At 40.4% G+C, this 24,537-nt stretch overlaps 3 protein-coding genes across 4 annotated transcripts; 2 read left to right on the forward strand and 1 right to left on the reverse strand.

Moving 5' to 3' along the window:
* Window positions 1-108: 108 nt before the first annotated feature.
* ddx55 (DEAD (Asp-Glu-Ala-Asp) box polypeptide 55) lies at window positions 109-8,999 on the forward strand. Its single transcript, XM_051411828.1, has 14 exons — window positions 109-310; window positions 1,881-1,931; window positions 2,605-2,691; window positions 2,786-2,877; window positions 3,384-3,446; window positions 3,553-3,702; window positions 3,817-4,006; window positions 4,371-4,453; window positions 4,827-4,958; window positions 5,054-5,146; window positions 5,762-5,876; window positions 6,287-6,455; window positions 6,540-6,826; window positions 6,925-8,999. The coding sequence occupies exons 1-14, from the start codon at window positions 203-205 to the stop codon at window positions 7,114-7,116; spliced, it is 1,812 nt and encodes a 603-aa protein (XP_051267788.1). The 5' UTR covers window positions 109-202; the 3' UTR covers window positions 7,117-8,999.
* On the reverse strand, window positions 7,143-13,277 carry eif2b1 (eukaryotic translation initiation factor 2B, subunit 1 alpha). Of its 2 annotated transcripts, none has more exons than XM_051411819.1 (10): window positions 13,134-13,277; window positions 11,469-11,516; window positions 11,284-11,385; window positions 11,056-11,192; window positions 10,055-10,171; window positions 8,520-8,632; window positions 8,361-8,429; window positions 8,193-8,268; window positions 7,427-7,552; window positions 7,143-7,347 (listed from the first exon to the last, which is right to left on the reverse strand). In XM_051411819.1, exons 2-10 carry the CDS (start codon window positions 11,479-11,481, stop codon window positions 7,192-7,194), a joined length of 909 nt encoding a protein of 302 aa, XP_051267779.1. In that variant the 5' UTR covers window positions 11,482-11,516; window positions 13,134-13,277; the 3' UTR covers window positions 7,143-7,191. The 2 variants fall into 2 exon arrangements, with proteins under 2 accessions (XP_051267779.1, XP_051267780.1); XM_051411820.1 differs by having other exon boundaries at window positions 11,469-11,731.
* Window positions 12,994-23,262, forward strand: bcl7a (BAF chromatin remodeling complex subunit BCL7A). The gene is made up of 6 exons (XM_051411822.1): window positions 12,994-13,232; window positions 16,456-16,537; window positions 16,830-16,926; window positions 17,530-17,679; window positions 19,203-19,306; window positions 20,348-23,262. Exons 1-6 carry the CDS (start codon window positions 13,024-13,026, stop codon window positions 20,420-20,422), a joined length of 717 nt encoding a protein of 238 aa, XP_051267782.1. The 5' UTR covers window positions 12,994-13,023; the 3' UTR covers window positions 20,423-23,262.
* Window positions 23,263-24,537: the final 1,275 nt, after the last annotated feature.

Here is a 24,537-nt window from a genome sequence, read left to right on the forward strand (position 1 = left end):
AGAAACATTTAAACAAAATTAAATAACATTTAAAAAACGAAAAAACAAAAATCCATGGGTAGGCGGAACCATACTCGTGACATCGGCTCCCACCCGGGTTGTAAACATCAGCGCAGCCGGAAGTAGGAGCAGCGTGGAGAGTTAGCCGAGCAGTGGCTAACAACTGTAGCATCAAACCGAGTTTAACGCTCCGTTATCCAACATGGAGACCACGACAGACGGGACGTGGGACAGTTTACCGGTTAAACTCAACGAGAGGATTTTACAGACGATCGACGAACTCAAATTCACTCACATGACACCTGTACAGGTAACTTTAATACCCTAAATCTGCCCCACAAACACTGTACAGGTAACTTTAATACCCTAAATCTGCCCCAAAACACTGTACAGGTAACTTTAATACCCTAAATCTGCCCCACAACACTGTACAGGTAACTTTAATACCCTAAATCTGCCCCACAAACACTGTACAGGTAACTTTAATACCCTAAATCTGCCCCACAACACTGTACAGGTAACTTTAATACCCTAAATCTGCCCCACAACACTGTACAGGTAACTTTAATACCCTAAATCTGCCCCACAACACTGTACAGGTAACTTTAATACCTAAATCTGCCCCACAACACTGTACAGGTAACTTTGATACCCTAAATCTGCCCCACAACACTGTACAGGTAACTTAAATACCTAAATCTGCCCTACAACACTGTACAGGTAACTTTATTACCCTAAATCTGCCCCACAACACTGTACAGGTAACTTTAATACCCTAAATCTGCCCCACAACACTGTACAGGTAACTTTAATACCCTAAATCTGCCCCACAAACACTGTACAGGTAACTTTAATACCCTAAATCTGCCCCACAAACACTGTACAGGTAACTTTATTACCCTAAATCTGCCCCACAAACACTGTACAGGTAACTTTAATACCCTAAATCTGCCCCACAACACTGTACAGGTAACTTTAATACCCTAAATCTGCCCCACAAACACTGTACAGGTAACTTTAATACCCTAAATCTGCCCCACAACACTGTACAGGTAACTTTATTACCCTAAATCTGCCCCACAACACTGTACAGGTAACTTTAATACCCTAAATCTGCCCCACAACACTGTACAGGTAACTTTAATACATTAAATCTGCCCCACAAACACTGTACAGGTAACTTTAATACCTAAATCTGCCCCACAACACTGTACAGGTAACTTTAATACATTAAATCTGCCCCACAAACACTGTACAGGTAACTTTAATACCCTAAATCTGCCCCACAAACACTGTACAGGTAACTTTAATACCCTAAATCTGCCCCACAAACACTGTACAGGTAACTTTAATACATTAAATCTGCCCCACAACACTGTACAGGTAACTTTAATACCCTAAATCTGCCCCACAACACTGTACAGGTAACTTTAATACCCTAAATCTGCCCCACAACACTGTACAGGTAACTTTAATACCCTAAATCTGCCCCACAACACTGTACAGGTAACTTTAATACCCTAAATCTGCCCCACAAACACTGTACAGGTAACTTTAATACCCTAAATCTGCCCCACAAACACTGTACAGGTAACTTTAATACCCTAAATCTGCCCCACAAACACTGTACAGGTAACTTTAATACCCTAAATCTGCCCCACAAACACTGTACAGGTAACTTTAATACCCTAAATCTGCCCCAAAACACTGTACAGGTAACTTTAATACCCTAAATCTGCCCCACAAACACTGTACAGGTAACTTTAATACCCTAAATCTGCCCCACAAACACTGTACAGGTAACTTTAATACCCTAAATCTGCCCCACAACACTGTTCAGTTTACACATAATTTGATTAATTATTATTTCCTCCTCCCAGTCTGCTTGTATCCCGCTGTTCATGAGGAATAAAGATGTGGCTGCTGAGGCGGTAAGTGTGTGTGCATCTCTAATTTAATCCATATAGATAAATAATGTACATTATTCTGAAAATGAGCCATTCTGCATAATACTTAAAGGTGTATCAGTTAACTGCAGGTTTCCCACGTGTAATCTATGTGAATCTACAAAACCTGGAGATTTAGAGACCAGTTTTCTAGTCATGGAAACACCTGGAAATGAATTAATATGACCAAATATCCTGGAAGTAATCTGTGTTGTCCTGGAAATGTTTTGTTGTATTTTAGCCTAAATTAACGTAGGCAGTTCAGACTAGATCAGAAAACACATAAGTGTCCCATAAACAGCGAGTTCTGTCCTGTATCGTGAAGAAAAACTCCTGGAAAATGTCCTGGAAAGTTCAAGTTTTGGGTTTCCAGCATTACACTACAGCCCTTTTCATTCATCGCTACTCTAAAAGATTGTCTTATTGGACTGAAACTTACATTTTCTGTCTTATAGTAGGATAAAAATGCCCTTAAAGTTTCCCACAGCCGAATGTGAGCTCGTTTTTATTCAACCAACAGTCCAAAACCCAAAGATGTGTGACCAATAAAGGCTTAAAATCCAGACATTTTGAGAAGTTAGACCCAGCAAATGTTGCAAAAAGCCAAATAATAACATTTTATTAATTGTGCAGCTCACTTAATGTCACATCATTGCAGGTGACTGGGAGCGGAAAGACGCTTGCTTTCGTTATTCCCATTATAGAACTGCTCCTGAAGAGAGAGGAGAAGCTAAAGAAGATGCAGGTGAGGATGAGACTGATACAAAATACTGTTAGTGTTTACCTTGAGATCTCCTGGTTGGCTGAGAGCGTTGATCTTTACACGGGGTTCGCTGCAGGTTGGCGCTCTGGTGGTCACTCCCACGAGAGAACTGGCCCTTCAGATCAGTGAAGTGATGGAGAAGTTCATTCAGAAGTTCCCGCAGTTTACGTAAGTACAAACGTCACCAAAGAGGACCTGAATCTTCCCGATTCTTCACCTTTTTTTTTGAACACTAGTTAAATATCATTCTTCCGGAGCTTTCACGGTCGTCATGTTATGATAACTCCAGAAAAAAATAGATTATTTTACCCCAAAAAAACATAAAATGCTAATTTTCTTACTGCAGATCAAGCACACCTTTTTAAGAAAATGAATCTGTCCTTGCACAGTGCTTCTCTATTATCTTCTGGAGTCCATAGCTAGTATTGCAAGGACACTAAAGACTAGTAGCCACTACTACTACATACGAAGTAACGTATGACGCACATTTTAGTTGCATTTCGATCTGCAACTTCACCTCCGAGATGTCTCTAGATTCTGCACACTGGACCTTTTTTCTTTAAACCTTTTCTTAGAAACCTTTTGTACTTGTTGAACTGCGCCCTCCTCCCGTTTTGTGTCAGTTAACCGTGTTGGTTTTGATCTTAATGCTGCATGTCTGTTTGGTTTTACAGGCAGATTTTATTGATTGGTGGCACCAACCCGATAGAGGATGTGGAGAAGTTCAAGGATCAGGGGTAAGTGATGGTCACAGGTAAAGCCGGACAGAGCTGTTTTTATCAGAAACGTTATAGTCAGACTCTCCAGATAAAAGTAATGAGTGTTTTCTCCTGATGGTTTCAGAGCGAACATTGTGATTGCGACACCGGGCCGTCTGGAGGATATGTTCAGGAGGAAGTCAGACGGTCTGGACTTGGCCAGCTCAGTCAAGAGTCTCGATGTTCTGGTCCTGGACGAGGCCGACAGACTGCTCGACATGGGTTTTGAAGCCAGGTTAGAAATTAGCTCCTTTTTTTTTCTTTAATTAGACGTACATGTATTTAAATGTTTGTGTTGTAGTTCTTCGTGCTGCTGATGGAGTCTGTGCGTCTGTGTTTGTGTATCCAGTCTGAATACCATCCTGGGCTACCTGCCTAAACAGAGGCGTACGGGCTTGTTTTCGGCCACTCAGACGCAGGAGCTGGAGAAGCTGGTGAGGGCCGGCCTCAGGAACCCGGTTCGCATCACCGTCAAGGAGAAGGGCGTCGCTGCCACCTCCAGCCAGAAGACGCCCGCTAGACTCTCCAACTACTACACTGTGAGTCGGATCAGTCTGCGTCCGTGAAGTGAAGCCAATACAGAAGTGTCTTAAAACTGCAGTCTATGTAACAACCAGCAGGGGGCGGCTCCATTATCATTCAGTCTTATGGAGAAATGAGTCGACTTCTCAGTTGATTTATTAGCTCAGTAAACAGTTTCCTGATGAGTTTCTGGTCTCAGTCTCTAGTTTCAGTCTTCTTCCATACAGCATGATGTTCATTTAGTAACTGATGGTCCCATTTAGAGTAAAACCAGACCATAAAGCAGGGTATGCTTTAGGGCGGGGCTACCTTGTGATTGACAGCTCATTCTCAGTGAGTCCGTCCAGCTCAACACAATGTTCTTTCCTGTTGTCGTTTCAGATTTGTAGATCAGAGAACAAATTCAACAGCCTGGTGACGTTTCTACGGCAACACAAGCACGAGAAGAATCTGGTCTTCTTCAGGTACGTTAAGATGTATGTTTTTATTGAGCTAAAGGCTTGAACACGGTATTAGTTTTATCCAGTGACGATACCAATAAAGTTAATACAAACAAGACGACTTTGTTCTCAAAGCTGTTGGCAATAAGAGAAAGTCGGCTTTACTTTTTGTAAATCTATATGAACAAAAGGAAAGTAAGAAGAGAAAAGGAATCCTCCTCAAACTGCACAACACCTAACAGCTGATCTGGTAGAAATTTGGCCTTATTCTAAAATTTGTTGGTGACCATTCGGGCCTAAAATCTGGCGTAGTCAGTCTGCCCTTGACATTCAGAGTGTTTCCTATCAGGTCTGCAGTTATCGACTGATACTAACTTTGTTGCTGTCTCATCATCAGTACGTGTGCATGTGTGGAGTTCTACGGTCGGGCTCTGGAGACTCTGGTGAAGAAGGTCACCGTCCACTGCATCCACGGCAAGATGAAGAATAAACGCAACAAGATCTTCGCTGACTTTCGGGCCCTGAAAAGGTGAGACTTGCGTGTGTGTACAGGTACAGTCAATCTGGTTGTGTGTAATTGGTGCTTTATGTCATTTTTAATCTTTTTGATATGTTTCGTCGCAGTGGGATCTTGGTGTGTACAGATGTCATGGCCAGAGGCATTGATATTCCCGATGTGAACTGGGTGCTGCAGTACGATCCTCCCAGCAGTGCCAGGTGAGTCTAATATAACTGTTTCAAATTAAAAAATGTTGTATTTCTTACAATAAAAGTTGCATTTTCATCAACATTTATTTAATTACAGCTCACAAATATATAGTCTCATTTTAAAAAAAGGTTAATTAAATCCTAAAAGTGCTGCTCACTGTTGTTTTTAACAAAGATTACACAACAGGAGGACATAGGGCATTTGTTAGGGACTATTTCCAGCAGCGGATTCACACATTTGGTGCTCTAGAGAGTGTTTGTGTGTGGGATGGAGCCCAAATGAACCACAGTGTGTGTTCATGGTGATGAAGGAAGATGTCACCCAGTGCAACAGTGTGGCTCACTGATGTGTCTTTAATAGTTTTTGGACAACAATGGAGCTCTATGGCACAGAGGAAGGAGACATATCACGCTTTGACATAAACACAATACTATAGTAGTTCATACATTCACTGTTGGTTTTAGTCTTATGGGATTTCTTCATGTAGACTTTGGGTAGTGGTAAAATGTGGCTTTATACCTACTGCTTGCATAGGATATTATGAATTTAAACATAATACAATAAGTTTCATGATTATAATGTTATTGTTATATGTGTATTTAATGTTTATGTTAATGTCTCAGTGCCTTTGTACATCGATGTGGACGTACAGCGCGCATCGGCAATCAGGGTAACGCCCTCGTCTTCCTGCTGCCAATGGAGGAGTCCTATGTCAATTTCTTGGCCATCAACCAGAAAGTGAGTTATTTTCCATTATTTTGCATATTTCTCTAAAGTTTACCCATATTCTGTAAAAAAATCTGTGGAAACTAGAAAGTACACCTTCAGGGAATGTTTTACATTATTAATACTGATAAATTAATGCATAAGTAGCAGTCAGGGGAGCTAGTTTTAACAACCTTATACAGTGAAGTTCAGTAGTTTGATCCAATGGTTGCCAACCTAGGGGGTCGGGCCCCTCCAAAGGGTCACAAAATGAATCTTAAGGGGTCATGAGATGATTAATGGGAGAGGAAAGAAGACACACATTTCTGTTTTGGGTGTTTCGATTATCATTAGGGAAGTTTTGGATCATTTGATCTCTTTTTAAGTGAGTCGTCTAAAACTCGTCCCGCGCTCATAAATGACGTATTCTGTCCCTTCTTCAGTGCCCTCTCCAGAAGATGCCCCCTGTAAGTGATGTTGTGGACGTGCTGCCCAAAGTGAAAGCCATGTGTCTGGCAGACCGCGCCATGTTCGACAGAAGCATGAGAGCCTTCGTCTCGTACGTCCAGGCCTACGCCAAACACGAATGCAGCCTCATCTTCAGAATCAAAGGTGAGAAACTTTACATTTTAGATCCAATTCTGTACGTCGCATAAAGTACAAACCTCACATTTTGTGCTTCATTTCTTCGTCTAGATCTGGACTTTTCCTCCTTAGCCCGCGGCTTTGCCCTCCTCCGCCTCCCGAAGATGCCGGAGCTGAGGGGAAAAACGTTCCCGGACTTCATCGAGACGACAATAGACACAGAAACCATCCGCTACAAGGACAAGAGCAGGCAGAAACAGAGAAAGAAGATGCTAGCCGAGCTGAAAGACAAGATTCCCTTTCCCAAGAAACACTTCATCAAGAATGAGGCCTGGTCTAAGCAGAAGACAAAGAAGAATCGCAGGAAAAAGATGTCGGCCAAGAGGAAGCACGATGAGGTATTTCAGTCCAGTGAAAGTTAAATTTAATGGGGGGGGGGAGTGGGAGTGGGCTGGATATCTTCATGAATCTCCTTTTATCCTCTGTGTGTTTGCAGGGCTCTGACGTGGAAGACGAAGACATGAACGAGCTTTTAGATGACACTCGCCTCCTCAAGAAACTAAAGAAAGGGCAAATCAGCGAGGAGGACTTTGAGAAACAGATAACAAGCAAACCAAAATCAAAACACAAAACAGGAGGACCGTCACACGACAGCTCGGTGGGAGAGGACGTAGAGGCAAACATGTAAAAACAAATTCAATTAAATCCAAAACATTTGTTTCCCTTTCGATAATGGGTTTTTATTGAGAACTGAAAGGCACAGTTATAAATAAAGCTTGATGAGTTCATCGCTGACAGCAGACGGGGTGAGGACTCCCAGGTCAGTGAAGAGGAGGGTGATGAGCGAGGGAGGCGTGTAGTCAATCATCGGATGCTCTTCTGACAGGTTCTGTACAGTCTTCAGGGTGTCTGCTTTGTACTGCGGAGGCGAGGAGGAGACACGTAAAGAAAACACTCAACAGGATAAGAAAACAACATTAAATCCTCTGACGTCGTACCTTAAATTTATCGGGCACGTCCTGTTGGTTGAGCGGGTACAGGCGGACGAATTTAAAACTCTCTGCCACGACGTAGAAGGGCTTGTTGTGGGCTTTAGAGCACAAGGCCATCTGATAAGTGCCGATCTGCAAGAGCAAAGGGGAAACGCTTTAGTTCTCCGTTTGTATCTCTGGGCTTAACCGTACTCCACCGATTTATCATCTCACTCCTAATATTGCCAGACTCACGATGGAAGTGAGAGATGCTAAAAAATATATAATATCCACATATTCTCCTTCCTTGTCATATTTGTATGACAGTGTTTTGTTACGATTCGAGCAGATTTCACTTTGTTTTTCTTTCTATAGGTTTATTGTGGCTTATTCTACTGTCAGGAGTACATAAAATATAAAAAAGTGACACATTTTATGTATATTTCTTATTATATCCAAAACTATACGATGAACCCGAATTCAATATCAAGTAACTGTAGGAAGTTTGTGTAAAACAAGTGATTTGGATGAATTTGGAGCAGATTATTTCCTGTTTAGGGAACTTTTTATACAATTCTGTCTGTATTATGTATTTATGTATCAGTTTTTAATCATACAGACTTAAAAGGCTTATTTTTACCTTAATGTACTTCCCAGTTACATTTCTTGACATTAGTGAACCAAATGTTGAGATTTAGGCCTACTGTGTTAATTTCAAGTTTTCTAGCACGCCTTAAAAGTACACACCAGTTACACACCAGTTATCCAGACTGACGATTCACTGAACACACACCTTGTTGATGATCCCTCCGCTCTCAACGACTCCCTCTGCACCGACAATAACTAGGTCGACTTTCTCCAAAACATACCTGCAAAAAAAACCCCCCAACAGAATCATACTGAATAAAAGCAACTGAGCTCCACACTGACACAGTTTGGTTTTAAACTTCAGTGTTTTTACCCCACAGCTGCATCCAGGACTACTGTTACTGGAACATTGAGTTTTCTCAGGGCTTCGGCCATCTGTCGCCTGAACACAGAAAGGATAAAGGCTGATTCAATGAGTGCGTGTCCCTTCAGAATAAAACAAGGACACAGTTTACTGACAGTATTCACTCACCCAGCTGAGTCAGGCTGCGATTCAGTCACATAGACAGAGAAGCGTTTCTTCTCCGCTGCAGCTTTTTCCATCACCCTGAGGACGACTCTGGAGTACGAGTGAGTCAGGATTTTCTGTGAGAGAAAGCAAGAGAAAGGGATTGAACTGCCTAAATACTGTATTGTATGCCTGCCTACATCTGAACTGTGCTGAATCACTGGCCAACTCACAATTTATGTGTTTTTCCTGGAGGATAATGATGATCTTTAGTCGGAGCAGTCAGGTTTTTAGAGCGGCTCGTCGCAACAATAACTGCTGTTGTGCTGAACTCTTCATAGACCTGGTCTGATACAGGGCTCATTTACTCTTAACTGTAATCATTAAACTGCTCCGATACTGTGACTAGGTACTTGTGTAAGCTCCTGTTAGTTGAGCAACTAACAGGCGGCAGTTTGAAGATATTATAAGCAACTTTTACAATAAAACATGTTTTCAAAATCATTGTTAAACCTGTATTTGGTATTAAGGACTCACATCGGTACTCGGTATCTGCAAGTATCCAAATAAGTACTTCTATTTGGTCTTTAAAAAAGTGGTATTGGTGCATCCCTACCACAAGGATCATTATCAGGCCCCCCCTGCTTTTTACTCTAGACCGGGTTAGGCAACCTGTGGCTCTTTAGCCCCTCTAGTGGCTCCCTGTGCCTTTTCTTTTATCACTGCTGATATTGCCTAAAGTGAGTCTTACATTCTCCAGCTGTAAACATGTGTAGCCTTTATTCCTTACACCCTGACCTGGTGCCTTTTCCTCTATATTTTGCCAAACCTTCAATAGCCGTGGTGTCCCTAGAATTCAATAATGCTTTGGACAGATTAGTTTGCTCTCACCGCCAACGCTGCTGGCTTACTGGTTAACTTTATCTGTGGCAAGGAAATATATGTTTAGTGGCTCCAGATACAAGCTAGAGATTTGATGTATTACTTTGAGCCTTTGTGGTGTTGGATATTGGTGGCCAGTTATATTAATCCTTGTGTATTTTTCAGATCTTTCTAACTTGGTCATATTTGTTGTTTTTAAGATTGTTTTAATGTGTTTTGCGGGCTCACTTGCCTCAAATTGCCCCTCGTAGGACAAATAAAGTGTTTAATTTCTGATATCTGAGCATTGAAATGTAAGTTTTCATGCTGACCTCCGTCTTTTGACACCCTTGTGACAAAATCCGGTTTTAAAAATGAATTTAAAACTTCTTCTAAACTCTAAAAGAAAATAAATGTTTGCATCTCACACGAGCAGAAAGCTTTAATGTTCCCACTCTGATCCATAACTCATGATGGAAATGATTAAATATACATTACAGCATTATAAATTCTTAAGTATCTGATTAGATTTGATTTGCTCAAAAACTAAAAACTCAAATTGGATTTTTATTCTCTAACGGAGTTCGATTTTCCCTTCAAATAGAAAACAAACGTAATAAACCATCCTGTGTGTGATTGAATTGTCCGTGTCGTTCTGTTAGCTTAAATAAGTGGTGACGTGTAGGTAAAATACTCACAGCGCCATCTTTGATGAAGGTGTGACAGAGCTTAGCAACCTTGGTCCTGGACATTGAGATCTTCTCTAGAAAGAGTTCTCCTCTCTCCTCCATCACCTTCTTACAGCGAGACAGATCCTGACAGGAAGAGGAACAAAAGGTCCAATTAGACCTGAAACAACAATATTGTGGAAGCAGAGACAAATTATTCTTCTCATCACTTCTCTGGTTTATCCAGGAGTCGGGAACTTACCCACCAACCAAACTCTGTACAGTTTTTTTGAGTATTTAAAAAAAAAAAAAAAAAAAAGCCACCTTTTATTTATTCTTTCAACTGTTCAGTTACATTTTTATTCATTTTATGTCTCTACGGTCGAAACGTTTGAAAGCCTTTCCTGCACTGCCATTAAAGGTAACATTTATTCAGGAGCACCTAACTGTGAAGCTGCAGATGGAAACCCACTGAATGCATAAAGCCCCTTATAGAGCCAGAGTTTAGTTTGTCCTCTCTGGGCTACTATACATGCCGGTTCCACATGGCGGACACCGTAGAAGAGGAGAGGATAAAAACGGCTCATTGTGAGGTAACAACAACGATTATACACTAATAAAAACATCCCTATAAATATTATATACCATATCTGCCAATAGAGCCTCCTAAATGTTACAAACTGGACCTTTAAAACTGACAAATTTTAAAGGTTTTTAACGTCCCTGGTCAAATTCAAGTGGATATTTTCCAAAAAGCACAAAACTCAGGCTTTGTGTCACAATCCCTCCTCCATGGATCAGCGAGGAAACGCAATCCAGGACACAGACAGAGGAATTACTGGAGGAACTTTGGATAACAAACACTTCATTTGAAGAACAGAACGACCGCAGCCAGATGAAACAGTTGCTTTGTACATATAGGCATACTGTTGGAGTCACACTGCAGTCGTGGCCTCATGGCGAGCTGTTTCTGGATCTGGACTTGTTCGGGTGCACAGTGGTGTTCCTCTGGAGGGGGGGGGGCTGCTCACCTGATGCTCCAGCGATGTGAGACTGATGAAGCGCAGGAAGAGCTCTCCCCCCGAGGACACGGCCACAGAGGAGTCCACTCCCGTCAGGCAGTCTGTGGCCCACGTCAGGCTCTCCCTCAGGCCCAGGATAGTTTCTCCTGAATTGGTGGTGGTGGGGGGGGCAAATGGTCAGGTTGTGGCAACAGAAGCAACACAGGAGAAAAAGCTACAGACTGGGAGTGAACACACCTTTGTCTCTCTTTAGGAATTCAAGCAGGGTGCGGATAGCGGCCACAGCAGAGGCCATGTCCGGATCCTTCATCATCTGAGCCCTGAAGTACTCCACCAGCTCTACAGAGGGAGGGGGGGGGGGTTAATATCTGCACTACTGGACACAAAACATGAGCCGAACTGTGAAACACGACACAACTCACCTCCTTCATTCATCCTGAAGCACTGAACGGACACCTGCAGGCTGCAGTCTGTGAATCAGTGTGTATGTGAACGGGGTTCAGTGAGTGAGACAGCCTCCTCCTCAGATCTCTCTCACACACACACACACACACACACAGTCAGATACTTCAGGCACCGCTTCTAACCGAACCCCGTCAGTCACACGTCGCTCAGCGCCGCCACAGAAACACGTTTTGTAGTCCGTCCGGAAGGTTTTGTTGTTCACTACTTCGCCGAGTTTGCGCTGCGTGTTGACGTGACGCGGAGAGATGACGACGTGTGACGTTCAGGTGCCGTCGGAAATACCGAGATACAAAAAAAAAAAAAAACTTTTTATTTATTTATTATTATTTTTTATTTTTTTTGGGGGGGGGGAATATTTAAGTGTATGTGTGTGATTTTGTAACTTATATCGGGAGACACTTTCCCCGTTTATTGTTTCACTCATTTATTTTGGGTAGACGTTCAGTTTATGAGTTTTATTAATATTTTATTAAAATGTTTAAAATCAGTAAATGAAGATTTAATTCACAATAATAACTCATTATAGTGTAATTGTGCGAATTACACCACTAAAGGGCAACATGGTCCTTTTTAATTTTTATTAACTTTACTGTAGAGAACTACAAATGCTAACTTTAGCATTAAATAAAATAACATTACATTTTGGACAGCTCATTTAATATATAAAAATATAAATATATATAAATATAACTGTGTGTATCAACATGTTGGTCTAAGGACTGTGAATGAGGACAAGCGTCTTCCTCTCATTAATATCAATTTGATCAACAAATTTCACTGAAAATTACACTTTAATATATTTTCTGTACAACTGGATCCTGTTGGGACGAGAGGAAAGGTCAAGGGTCATCCTAAAAATGGCAGGGTTCATCCTCTGAGAACCATGAATGTGCAGTTCTACATTAAATATATATATTTAAATTATTCTGGGTGCTTTTGGTTGTTTATTCTTACAGTTTTCCCTCTTTTTTTTGTTGTTGTTGCCCGTCTGATGTTGTTGTTTTTATCATTTGTGTCTTGTTTTGTTTGTTTGTGACCTCTGTAAAGCACTTTGTGTTGCCTTCAGGACACAGGACGGTGCTTCCCAACCTCCACTAGTCCTTTCACACAGAAGTTCCTAAAAAAAACATCTGATGCAACAAATAACCTGCTCCAAATTCACCCAAATGTGCTCGTCCTGCACAGATTATATCCCTCAGCGAGTTAAAAAAGGTTAAATATTTAAGTTTATCTTTCTTTATTGTGCTTATCTTCAGCTGTGTGTTAACTTATATCTTTCCTGTAACTCTGAAACACTCGAGAACTTAAAAAAAACAAAAAAACCCCACAGAGTTTCCTGAATGTGGAGGAAAAAAAAAAAGATCACCATGATAGTATCTCAATGATTTTATTTTAACTTAAATTAAAATAAAACTTCCTCCAGTCTGTTTGCAGCCTCTTTGTTCTCCCACACACACACACACACACACACTCTCACTCTCTCTCTCTCTCTCTCTCTCTCTCTCTGTGCTCATGCTACATCAGTCCCGCGCAGGCGCAGTAGCTCCTCTGTGGCGCTCTACTGTTTGCATTGTGTCTGAACTGCCGGCGAGCTTTAAAAAAAAAAAAAATATTATACCCACCGCGGCAATGTCGGGCAGGTCGGTCCGAGCTGAGACCCGGAGCAGGGCGAAAGATGACATCAAGAGGGTTATGGCCGCTATTGAGAAAGTACGAAAATGGTAAGAGGAAGGAGAAAGAAAAGAAAGAAAGAAAGAAGGGCTTCGTTATCTAACACGAGAGAGGAGGGAAGAGAGAGAGAGAGAGAAAAAAAAAAAAAAAACCCTCGCTTGTTGGGGGAGGAGAGGAGACGGGAGTGAGGGATGAAATTGAAAGAATAAACGAAGGGGGAGACATATTTTTCTCTCGATCCAACGGGCAGATGTACTTGCAGCTCAGGTGCAACCGGGGCGCACTAGTGCGGCGCTAACCGTCGACTGGCGGCAAAACATACACCAACGTACCCGGTTCTCCCTCTCCCTCTCTCTCTCGCGCTCCCTCTCTCGAGCTCTCGAGCTGGTTTTAACGGCTGAACCCAGAAGCCATTTCGATGCAGTCACATGAAGCCATTGCTGCCCGTTTGTTTGTGGCTCAGGCGGGCGGGTTTGGTTTTACTCTTCGACTCGGGGAGAGAGAGAGACGCGATTTTGACGACGGCGCTCTCGAGTCGGAGGAGTTTGTTTTATTTTTTAAGTCCGTCTGGAGTTTTTAAATTAAGCGCTTTGAGTCGCCCTTTAGGTCTGATCGAGAGCGAGGCACCGGGTGGGGGGTTGGGAGACGGAGAGAGAGGGGGAAGTAGGCTATACATGGCTGAAACACGGAGTGACTCAGTCTTTTAAACGTTTAACACTAAATTACGGTGTTTATCCGCCTTTTAATGGCGCCGAGAAACACATTCACGTCGAGGTTGTGCCGTTTTTAGGTGTGTTAACCCCGCCCCGGTGGGAGAATTTATCCCATATTCTGTTTGTCAGGTGGTTTAATCAAACGTCCCCAAGTCAGTAGAAGTTAGTGGTCTGATTATAAGTTTAGTGGAAATGTTATATTTTAGTTTTAAAGAACTTAAAAAAACACAATTAAACTCAATTTTAAACGTTTATTAAATTTAATGTTTGGTTTTTTTTTAATCAATTTTTCAAAAACATTTAAGTTTATGTGGTTAAATCCCTCCGGTAAGGAAACAATGAAAGCTACGTACTACTAAGTTACTTTATAGGAACTAACTTAAGTACAGTTTTAAGATAATTATAGTTGAGTATTTCCTTTTTTTACTACTTTAACTACATTTTAGAGGTAAACATTGTTTATCAGGTGGTTTATAACTTCATTGGAAATGTTATATTTTAGTTTAAAGAACTTAAAAACCATTAAACTCAACTTGATACATTTGGGTACAAATAGACTGAATTCAATTTAATGCATTTTATATATTTTTGTAAACAAGAGTTTGTTTTCTGCCATAAAGTAAGCAAACAATGAACTAACACGCTAAAAAGTTACTAAAGACTTACTTAAGTACAATTTTAAGATAATTATAGTTGAGTATTTCCATTTTGTACTACTTTAACTACATTTCAGAGGTGAATATTGTACTTTCTACTAAAGGTGTAAGGAAATATATAAAGTATTGTATCGTGATTTTGTATTAATTCTCAAACACACTATCGGTTTATGTGGTTAAATCCCCCAAGTAAGCAAACACTGAATGCTACTAAGTACAATTTTACTTTTTACTAATTATAGTTGAGTATTTCCATTTTGTACTACTTAAATACTTAAACCTAACTACATTTCAGAGTTATCAGGTGGTTTAATCAAGCGTCAGTAGAAGTTGGGGTCTGATAATAACTTTAAATGTTATTTTATTTAGGTTATAGATATTAAAAACTGAATTATATAAATTCTGGTACAAATAGACTAAGTTAAATTTAATGTATTTTATATATTATTGTAATAAGAATTTGTAAACACTGAATGCAACTAACTAAAAACCCACTAAACACTTATTTAAGTACAATTTTAAGATGATTATAGTTGAGTATTTACATTTTGTACTACGTTTCAGGTTAATGTACTCCATAAATAAATATATATGAGTTATGCTATCTAAATATTTACACAATGTAATGTGATAATTATATCCAATAGTACATTATGAGTACTTTTTATGATACTTTAGGTACATTTTGCTGATCATTCTTGATTTACTTTTACTTAAGTGACACTTTTAAGCTTGTAGCAGATTGTTTGTATCGCTGTATTCCTATTTTTATGTAAATTAACTGAATATTTAGAGATGAAACAATTGGCTAATTGATAAGTCGATCCCTGGAAACAATTTTGATAATTAATTAACTCATTTTTTTAAAGCCAAATTCACAGATTATGTTGATTTTATATCCTATCTTATCACTTTGACAGTATCATTGTCGATTCTAGTGTGTTTATGTCTCTAGATCATAATATTGAATCTGAATCATTCTGTCAGTTTGGTTGTTTAACCAAATATATCAGAAATCCTCTGATTCCAGCTTCTCCAATATGAATATTTGCTGGTTTTCTTGGGTCTTTCTGGGTTTTTGGACTGTTGATCAGACAAAAAAAATCATTTGAATATGTCTATTTGGGCTTTAGTGAATTGTGAAGGACATTATTTTACTATATTGACATTTTATAGACCAAATAATTTAAGGCTGCTACTTTTAAATGTGTTTTCATTATCAGTTAATGCTGCAGTTATTTTCTCACTAACACATTTTGGTCTATAAAATGTCAGAAAACTGTGAAAAAATGTCCATCACAATCTCTTTTAAATGTATTTTATCTGCTGTGGTGTAATTGTATTTAGCGATGTAATGAGTCTTTGGGATTCAGTCGTGATTTTAATGTCTATTTATTCTAACAGGATGTTTCACGCCGTGTTAATCACAATCTTTCCCATTTACAGACAGATTTAAGTCATTTTTTTAAGCATAAATGCCAAATATTCACCGGCTCCAGCCTCTGAAATATACTAATTATCTGTTCTTCTCTGCTTTATGTAACTGCAAATTTATTATCTTTGGGTTTTTGGGCTGTTGGTCGGACAATATAAGTAATTTGACAATGTAATAATGAGCTCTGGTTGATCAGGAGATTGATTAGTAACACAAATAATAATTAGTAGCAGAATAAAGAATAACCTTATTGTGTTTGTAGCACTTTTAAAGTCATTTCAGGATAAAATCCCATCAGGAGAAGTAGTTTTTTGTGATGTTTATGCAGTATAATAGTAGTTCATTGACATGGCGTTCAGTGTTCGCTTTACATTATGTCACAGTGTTTTAATTTCGAGGTGTCGGGGGGTTAACGTACGTTCCCTCAGAGCTTTTGACTCAGCTTTTTGGCTTTTTCGCTCCCACACAGGGAGAAGAAATGGGTGACCGTCGGAGACACGTCCCTTCGCATCTACAAGTGGGTGCCGGTGACGGAGCCCAAATCAGATGACGTGAGTTCAGACCTCTTTTTTACTGACATTGTCATGAGCAAGAAACCCCCCCGAAGCACGCGGCGTAAGAGCGTGTTTTCAGGAGGCGCTTTTATACGAAACAATGAACACAAAAGAAAATGTTTCAAGGGCAAAATATTGTTTTTAATGCATTTTTTTTCCCCCTCCGTGAAAACACTTTTCAAACCACTGTTTTTGTATTGTTGTTTTTTTGCATTATTATTACATGTTGATTGCTTTTAAATGGAGCTATTGTGTGTGTGTGAACACTGCACCGTCTCTCTCACTGTAGAAGAACAAGAGTAAGAAGAAGGGAAAAGATGAGAAGTACGGCTCAGAGTTGACGACTCCAGAGAACAGCTCCTCTCCGGGGATGATGGACATGCACGGTAGGTCCCGAAAGCCTTAAAGCTCCAGTGTGTCACATTCAGGAGGATCTGGTGGCAGGAATATAAGATAATAGTCACAGGTATGTTTTTATTAGTGTGTAATCAGCGAAATATAAGAATCATAAACCAAACACTGACTCTAAATGGGGACATTCGTGTTTCCTGGCCACCGCAGTTTGTCCTTCGTGCTTGGAAAGAGAGCGATCTGCAACTACACCGACAGTTAGTGGCTAGTTGTTGTTAGTCTGTGTCTCTCAGTGCTGTCGGACTTCCTGTCTGTGGCCCTCAGCTCCAAGCCAACTGGTTCCCACTGGAAACATCTCTTAGATATATAGTTTAATTTGAAACGATGCTCAGTGATTCCCTAAAATGTCTGGTCATTACTTAAACATGAGGAAATAGTGGTGTAGTGGAGTTTTTCTGGTGAGTGTAGGACTGCGTAAAAAATAGAAATAAGCTGGTTTGTAGCATTTAAAAGGAGGAGGGGGGGTCCTACTGTGCACTACTGTGTCCCAACATCAGTATTTAATAATCTCATAATGACAAGCACCAACTGAAGTGACTCTTCTTTCTTCTTTCTTTCTTTCTTTCTTTCTTTTCCAGATGACAACAGCAACCAGAGCTCCATCGCCGACTCGTCTCCAGTGAAACAGGAAAACAGTTGTAGCACCAGCCCCACCCCAGAGCCCGCCAACGCGTCCCACCGCGAGAACAGCGAGGCCAAGTCTGACCAGAGTCCGGACAGCAAGCGGGGTCAGACACACACACACACACACACACACACACACACACACACACACACGTCGATCTCCTCACTCACAGCTAGCAGGTGGTAGCGTAGCAACGTGGCTGATCAGTTGGAGCCACTTCCTGTTTTTGTTTCCCTCCTCGTCCTAACGTCAGGACAAACATCACACTGAGAGAAAATTAAAACGACTACCTCCCCCCCCCCCTCCCTCAAGGTTAAACACACAGGAAGGGACACAGATGTAGTGCAGCTGTGGCCACGCCGGTTCCCCCCCCCTCGAGACTTCAACCGACGACTTTCTTTGAGGTTTCTCAGCCTTCTTCTTTCCTCTATGCTCTCGCCGCCAGATTAACGTAACGGTTAACAGCAAAGTTCACGTTTTATACACCATATAAAGAGTTTGGTTACACATTTATCAATCAGTTATCGTCTCCAACGCACCAAAGAACAACAACAGTATAATAAATAAATCATGAAACACTGAATGAGACTAATTTAATAGTCTATAACAATGTTTGTTCCCTCGTGGTGGAAAAAGAGGTTAAAATCCTTCGTACAGCCACAATAGTAATCAGAGCGGCTGTCTGCTTGTGTTTTAAATTGTGCCATTTATTCCTTTTGATAAATGAGTATCGAGCAAAGTGCCTCACACACAGTACATCATGTGAACAAACAGGGCTTAAATGAAAGAAGGGCTGCAGCCAACGGTTAGTTAATTCATCATTTGATCTGTAAAACAGCAGAAAAAGGAAAAATTTCTCCCTACCAAAACCCAAAGATCATCAATTTACCTCCTTATTTTATCACATAAGACAAAGAAAAACAAGAAGATCTCACAATTAAGAAGCTTGACTTCATATTTTTGGCATTTTTGCTTGAACAATGATTTCACAATTAATAAATTTATCAAAATAATAATGTTACTTCATGTATTGTCATTGACTTAATATAATAGTGGCTGTGGTTGATGAAAACATGCACAAGTGATGTTAATTGTACGTGCAATGAACACTTTAACTCTTTTTCTGTAGAATAAAATACATTTTACTTGATTTGAACTGTTGCTTTTGGGCTGTGGCCAAATGAATGTAGTCAGTTTGCCCCAAACCTGCAGCTTTTTAAGCAGGTGATGTCCTGTATTGTCATGGGAAACTCCTGGAAAATGTCCTGGAAAGGTCCTGGAACATTATGTGTTAAGAGTGGGAACCCTGAAGTAGATTAAAGCAGCAAATATTCCCATTTGAGGAGTTGGAAACTGTAGATTCTGGACTTCATGTTTTGTGATAATGTTCTGTTTGGATCTATCATCCCCTTTTATTGTTTCCACTTTGAGGTCTTTCTCTCATGTTAAAGAGAGTTAAACTAAACTGCCCCAGCTTCCATTTAGTCTCCATGTTACTGTGCAGTTCCTTCACACAACCACACTGTGTCATTAAAGTGTCAGAAACCACAGCACCTGTAATGTGCACCGCTCAGAGGAAGAAGAAATGTGTCTGTTCTGATGTGTTTGTGTGTTTCAATCCTTCAGGTAAGACCACCCCTTCATCAGAGACCTCAGAGAGAGCACAAAGTGCCAAGAGAGACAGTCTGTCCTCAGGGGAGAAGGACTCCTCGGACAGTAAAGCCACTCAGGTACGAACAGCCCATCGGTTCGGGTGTGAGCGCAGTCTGTGTCTGTGAATGATTCCTCAGCCGTGCTCTCTGATTTCACTGAGATTTCTATTAAACTTACAATCAAAAGCAACGTCTGCGTCTTTAAAAATAGTCCAATTACTCCAAAAACCAGAGATATAAAGCAACAGTAATCTCCAAACCAGGACAACAAACTTACAGGTCCAATTTATCAGCGTTTTGTTCACTTCTCTGTGGAACTGCTGCTCCAGTGTTTACCTCCCTCCTCCAGCTGCAGCTATAACGCGCTGTATGTTGCCTCTAGGCTCTCTGTGAATGTTGAATGGATATTTATAGCCACATTGATACAGTAAGACCTTGAATAACAACAGCACTGACCGCAGGGACCTGCTGCCCTTGGAGCGTCTGTATATATCTCTCTACGCTAACTAATTCAGTCTTTATTCTTTCTTTGAATCCTCAGTGAGCTTCCACAAAAAGAGTTTTTTAAGCTTATTTTATTATTAAATGATTTTAAAAAGTTGGAAAAAAGAAACGGCAACAAACTGACACAATAAAATACAATCCTTAAAGTCATCTCTGTGCGATTCATCCACACTGAATCCGTTAAATACCCACCGCTGTTACATCGTGTAAGTAAGTAAGTTCACGAGGCGAGAGATTGACTGACTGAAAACGCAGGAAAAAAAACATTGCGAGTTCTTCTGTGGACGCTGCAGCGGCAAAACGGAGCCCATTTAAAAAAACAATCTATACCAATTAAAGTGTTCACGACATTTAGAATATTTTCACTACTTTACCTCGCGGTCAGACGGCCTGATGACGGCGAACTGACGGCGTTAGATCCATCAGAAACGTTGCATTGTCAAATTGTAATCAAGCTAAATAACCCCCCCACTTCGACCTGATTCAGTTACATGTAATCTATTACTCCTCAAGCCTGTTTAAGGGTCCTGATTTATTCCGAGTAAGTAAACAAGTAAACAACGACATCATCGAGCGTTGATTCTCATGTGTGTGTTATTTGTGTCTTTCTTATAGGACCTAGAGGAGGAGGCCCCGCCCAGCAAGAAAAGCAAACAGGAGTCCTCACCTCAGGACTTTGAGGAGAGTTAAATGTTTGGGGCTGAGTCATTTCTCTCCTTCACCCTCCTCCTCCTCCCCCCTCCCTCCCTCTGCACCTCCCTCCATTATCTCTAGATAATTTAGGGCTAATGGACACACCAGCTCTCCTCCCACTCCTCTTACTCCCCCCCCCCCCACCACCACCTCACCTTCCTCTACCCAAACTATACCAAAGGGAGAATGGACGTCTCTCTTCCTCCCTCCCCTCTCCTCCTCTCTCCTCGCCTCCCCCTCCAGTTTACCACCTTTGCCCTAACACTCCTCTGCCACAGAGGGAGAATGGATATTACCTCTATTCACCGGTCCCCTCCCTCCTCCTCCTCCTCCCCCCTCCTCCTCCTCCTCCTCCGTGCTTCCTTCCAGTTCTCCACACTTTTTTCCACTAATGCCAAGAGAAGCTCCGAAAAAACCCGGTCCGCAATCCTCTCCGCGACCAGAGGGGGGGGGGCGGCGGCGCTGTCAGCCGAGCCCAGCCACCCGCCAGGCCAGACCACAAACACTGACCTGCATCTGTGACTTAAAGAGTTAACACTGGGGATCCGAGATTAGGACGAGGTTGATATCCCGGACGCTGCTCTGAGACCGTTTTTAAAAACGTTTTACTGCTCACGGTTTAGCTCAGGATACTTCAAGAGGCTAACCTGGTCTCAGATCAGCGGCTGCCGGGGGGGAACCTCCACCCTAAGACCACACGTCACTTCAAAAATCCTCCCGATTCTTCGCCTCCTGTTAGACTAATGTTCTATATTTGTTTAGGAAATGTTTAGGGTTTTTTTCTCAGGAGGGTCAATGCACTGTTATGGTATGTCACAATCGATCACAGATAGATTTGCTGCTGTAGTGGAAGTCTTTTTTCTCTATCCATGAAAAGTTCTCCATTCACATGTTTGTTTGTTTGTTTGTTTGTTTGTTTTTTAAAAGGTGAGTTAGTTTGTGGTGCGTAGTAGAAGACGACGAAGAAGACGACGGTACTGGTCAAGATGAACTCTTTACAGGATAAGTAGTGAAGACAGGCGTAGGTAGCGTAGGTCCCGAAGGTGTGCCTTGAGTTGCTACGATTTAAATGCACGTTTTTTTTTAGGTCAAGCTGGTTTTGAATTACAATTTTGGTGCCATGTTTTTTTGTTTTTGTTGGGTTTTTTTGCCTTATAATCGTCACTAATTAGCATTATCCAATATTTACAACTACAACAGTTAGTTTTTCTTTTTTTCTTTGAAGGAATAGTTCCAACATTTTGGGGAAGAGTTCGACGAGAGGGTCGATAGCGCTCTTAAAAAAACACCTACCACTACCTTTTAAAGCTCTCTAACTAAATGATATCTGTTCTGTTCCTCCAGGACGAGAAATAGTCGGGCACATAATTCCTCATTAAACTGCTGGTTTTTGTTTTTTAGACTTCAGTTTTTCTACAGATTAAATAAATGTGATACAACATGTTAATCAGTGAGCTTTAGAGGTGGATTTAACTCCATTATTAACATGTTTTATATTTTATTTGTATAAAAGACAAAGTCTAAAGATGAGAAATTGTGGTTTTACGTGTGCCGGACTGTTTATGGGTTAAACAGATGAGATATAATATGTTAATTGAGCTTTTAAAGGTCGTTTTTAAAGGCTTTTTTTTTTTTTTTTTTTTTTAGCTGTAGCGTCACATTAATACCAACCCTCTCATCCAACTCTCAGGAACAAAGTGATTCTCAAACTGTGGAACTGTTCCTTTAACAACCGTTGGAGACTGGAATTTAAACACTACCCACTTTAGTTTTTAATCTTCTGGAAAACTTTAACATCTGCAAACCTCATAAATCAGACTTCCCGCTCGCTGGTCCGCGTCTCCTTCAAGGTGGCACCTTTTTTTTTTTTTTTTGTTTGTTGTTTCCCAGCCTCGAGAAGCAGAAACGGACCATTCGCAGCTGGCGGTGGGGGGGAGGAGGGGGGAGGAGGAGGGGCTGCTTTTTTTCCCGCCTCGTCCGCCAATCACGACTCGTATTCAATCTCTGTTCTGTGTATCACTACTTACCTACGACCTCCACGTGTTTCTGTAGCTCCAGACAGAATGGGTCCAGTCTTTTTAGCTCAAACATTGGTTCTAATCCTCCTTCAAGGTGCTGTCTGTCGGCTGAATCCATACACGCGTGGCATCGAGATCTCGGTTTTTGTGCATATTTTGTGCAATTTACTTGAACTTTAATAGTACGGATTCAGACCTATGACCTCTAATGTACAAACCTCACACATGCAAGGTTTAGTTTCATTAATCGATATTGACTCGTGAATATGGATTGGAATCGATTGACTCACAAAAAACCAATGACTTCATAACACAACAGGGGCTGTAGAAATACTTTTACGACGCGATTACTTGATCCGATTTCAGAATCAGCATTCACATGGATGGAGAGAAAAGAAATAAATAAAAAAAAAAAGACAATTGTCTCAGTTTAGAGGATGGATTAGCATATACCTCATTCCCAGTCCAGCAGCGCTGGAACTTAAAATGCTATTGTATTGACATTAACAGTTATAAACAGCATTATGTACACTCAGTTTAAAACAGATCTCACTTATGTTGTAGCTTTCACCTGATTGAGCCGATTGCTTATAGTTTGCTCATAACTGTGTTTTTAAAAACAAAAAAAAAGAGCTGTGAGATATAAAATCTTGTATGTTTTTCCTTTTTTTTTTTTTTTTTTTTTCTTGGGACCATTTTGTTTCACTTTAGATCTTGTACAGATTTATTGGTTTGGTTTGACTTATTTATTCCATCAGTAGTGCTTGGTTTTTATCATGTCCAATGGTTTTGTTTTCTTAATAAAATTCACAAAACTTATTTGTGGGTGTTTGTGTTCAGTGTTTAAAGTGTGTGTGTGTGTGTGTGTGTGTGTGCAGTGTGTAACATTTAGGAGGATCTGTTGGCAGGGACCTTTTTTTTAAATGTTCACAGGTATGTTTTTTTATTAGCGTATAATCTCCTGAATGTCGGGATCGTTGTGTTTTTGTTACTGTAAAATGAGACGCATATGAGAGGAAGGGGCCTCAGTGATGAGATGTTACAGATCTGTTGGTGTCCTCTGTTTTAAAAAGGTCTGACCTGTGGACCCGTTGCTGTGTCTCTCTCTCGCTTTGTGCTGCTGTAACACCTGAATGTTACCAGTTTTCTGCCAACAAGCCAGAGTACAGTGCCTGCTCAGCAGTAAACGGCAGACGGGCACAGTTAGAGACTAAATGGTGAACATAGAGGAGCATTTATCAGCTATAGAGACAGGTATTTCCCTCAGGAAGAGGTGGAGACTAATAGAGGGTGAATATTGGACTCATCAGGTGCCACATCCTGCAGCTGCAGCACCTCCGAAAATCTGACATAATGAAATTATTATTTGATAAGGAAGGACTTTTTATGTGAAGATGAAACTATATTATCTTGTTGCTGCTGACCTACAGAATTATTTTCCTGGGTTTAAACCTGTATGTATATATTTAACTGTACATATATTGGTTTATTTTATTTATCTTTTGTTGTTCCATGAATGTGAATCTTTTTCTGTGTGTAGCATGAAGGAACTACTTTCATTTAATTTTATAACCTTGTGTTTCATAATGATGAATATATTTCCCTGATTTCTTGAATCTGTCCCCAGAAGGGTTTTAATGACAATAAGAGGTTAAAAAGGGAATATAAAAGAGTAAACACAACACAAAAAGATCCTTGAAACAGAATTTAAGACGTCACATTTTTAAAAAATATACACAAGAACAGGATTGTTGCTGAATGAAATGTTTTTATTTACTAAAAAGTTATAAAATGTGTGTAAAATTATGTTAATAACTATTAAATAGTCCTCTAATTAGTATGACGTCATTATATGATGTTAAAGAAAGCGATATAAGAATAGCAGCTGTCATTCAGATCTTGTTTTTATCTACATTTTTACCTCATTTATTATAGTATTTATTTATTTTAGTGTTCTTTTATTCATTTAAGTCCTGATTTTTAGAGCCTGGAGCACTTTTATCTCTATCATGTTTGTCTATTGTCTGAGCCGATCTTATACTTTTGTCGTCTTCTACTGTAAAACCAAAACTACCCTCGGGTACAAATACAGTA

Source organism: Dicentrarchus labrax, unplaced genomic scaffold (genome assembly GCF_905237075.1).
Source record: "Dicentrarchus labrax unplaced genomic scaffold, dlabrax2021, whole genome shotgun sequence".
Taxonomy (NCBI): domain Eukaryota; kingdom Metazoa; phylum Chordata; class Actinopteri; family Moronidae; genus Dicentrarchus; species Dicentrarchus labrax.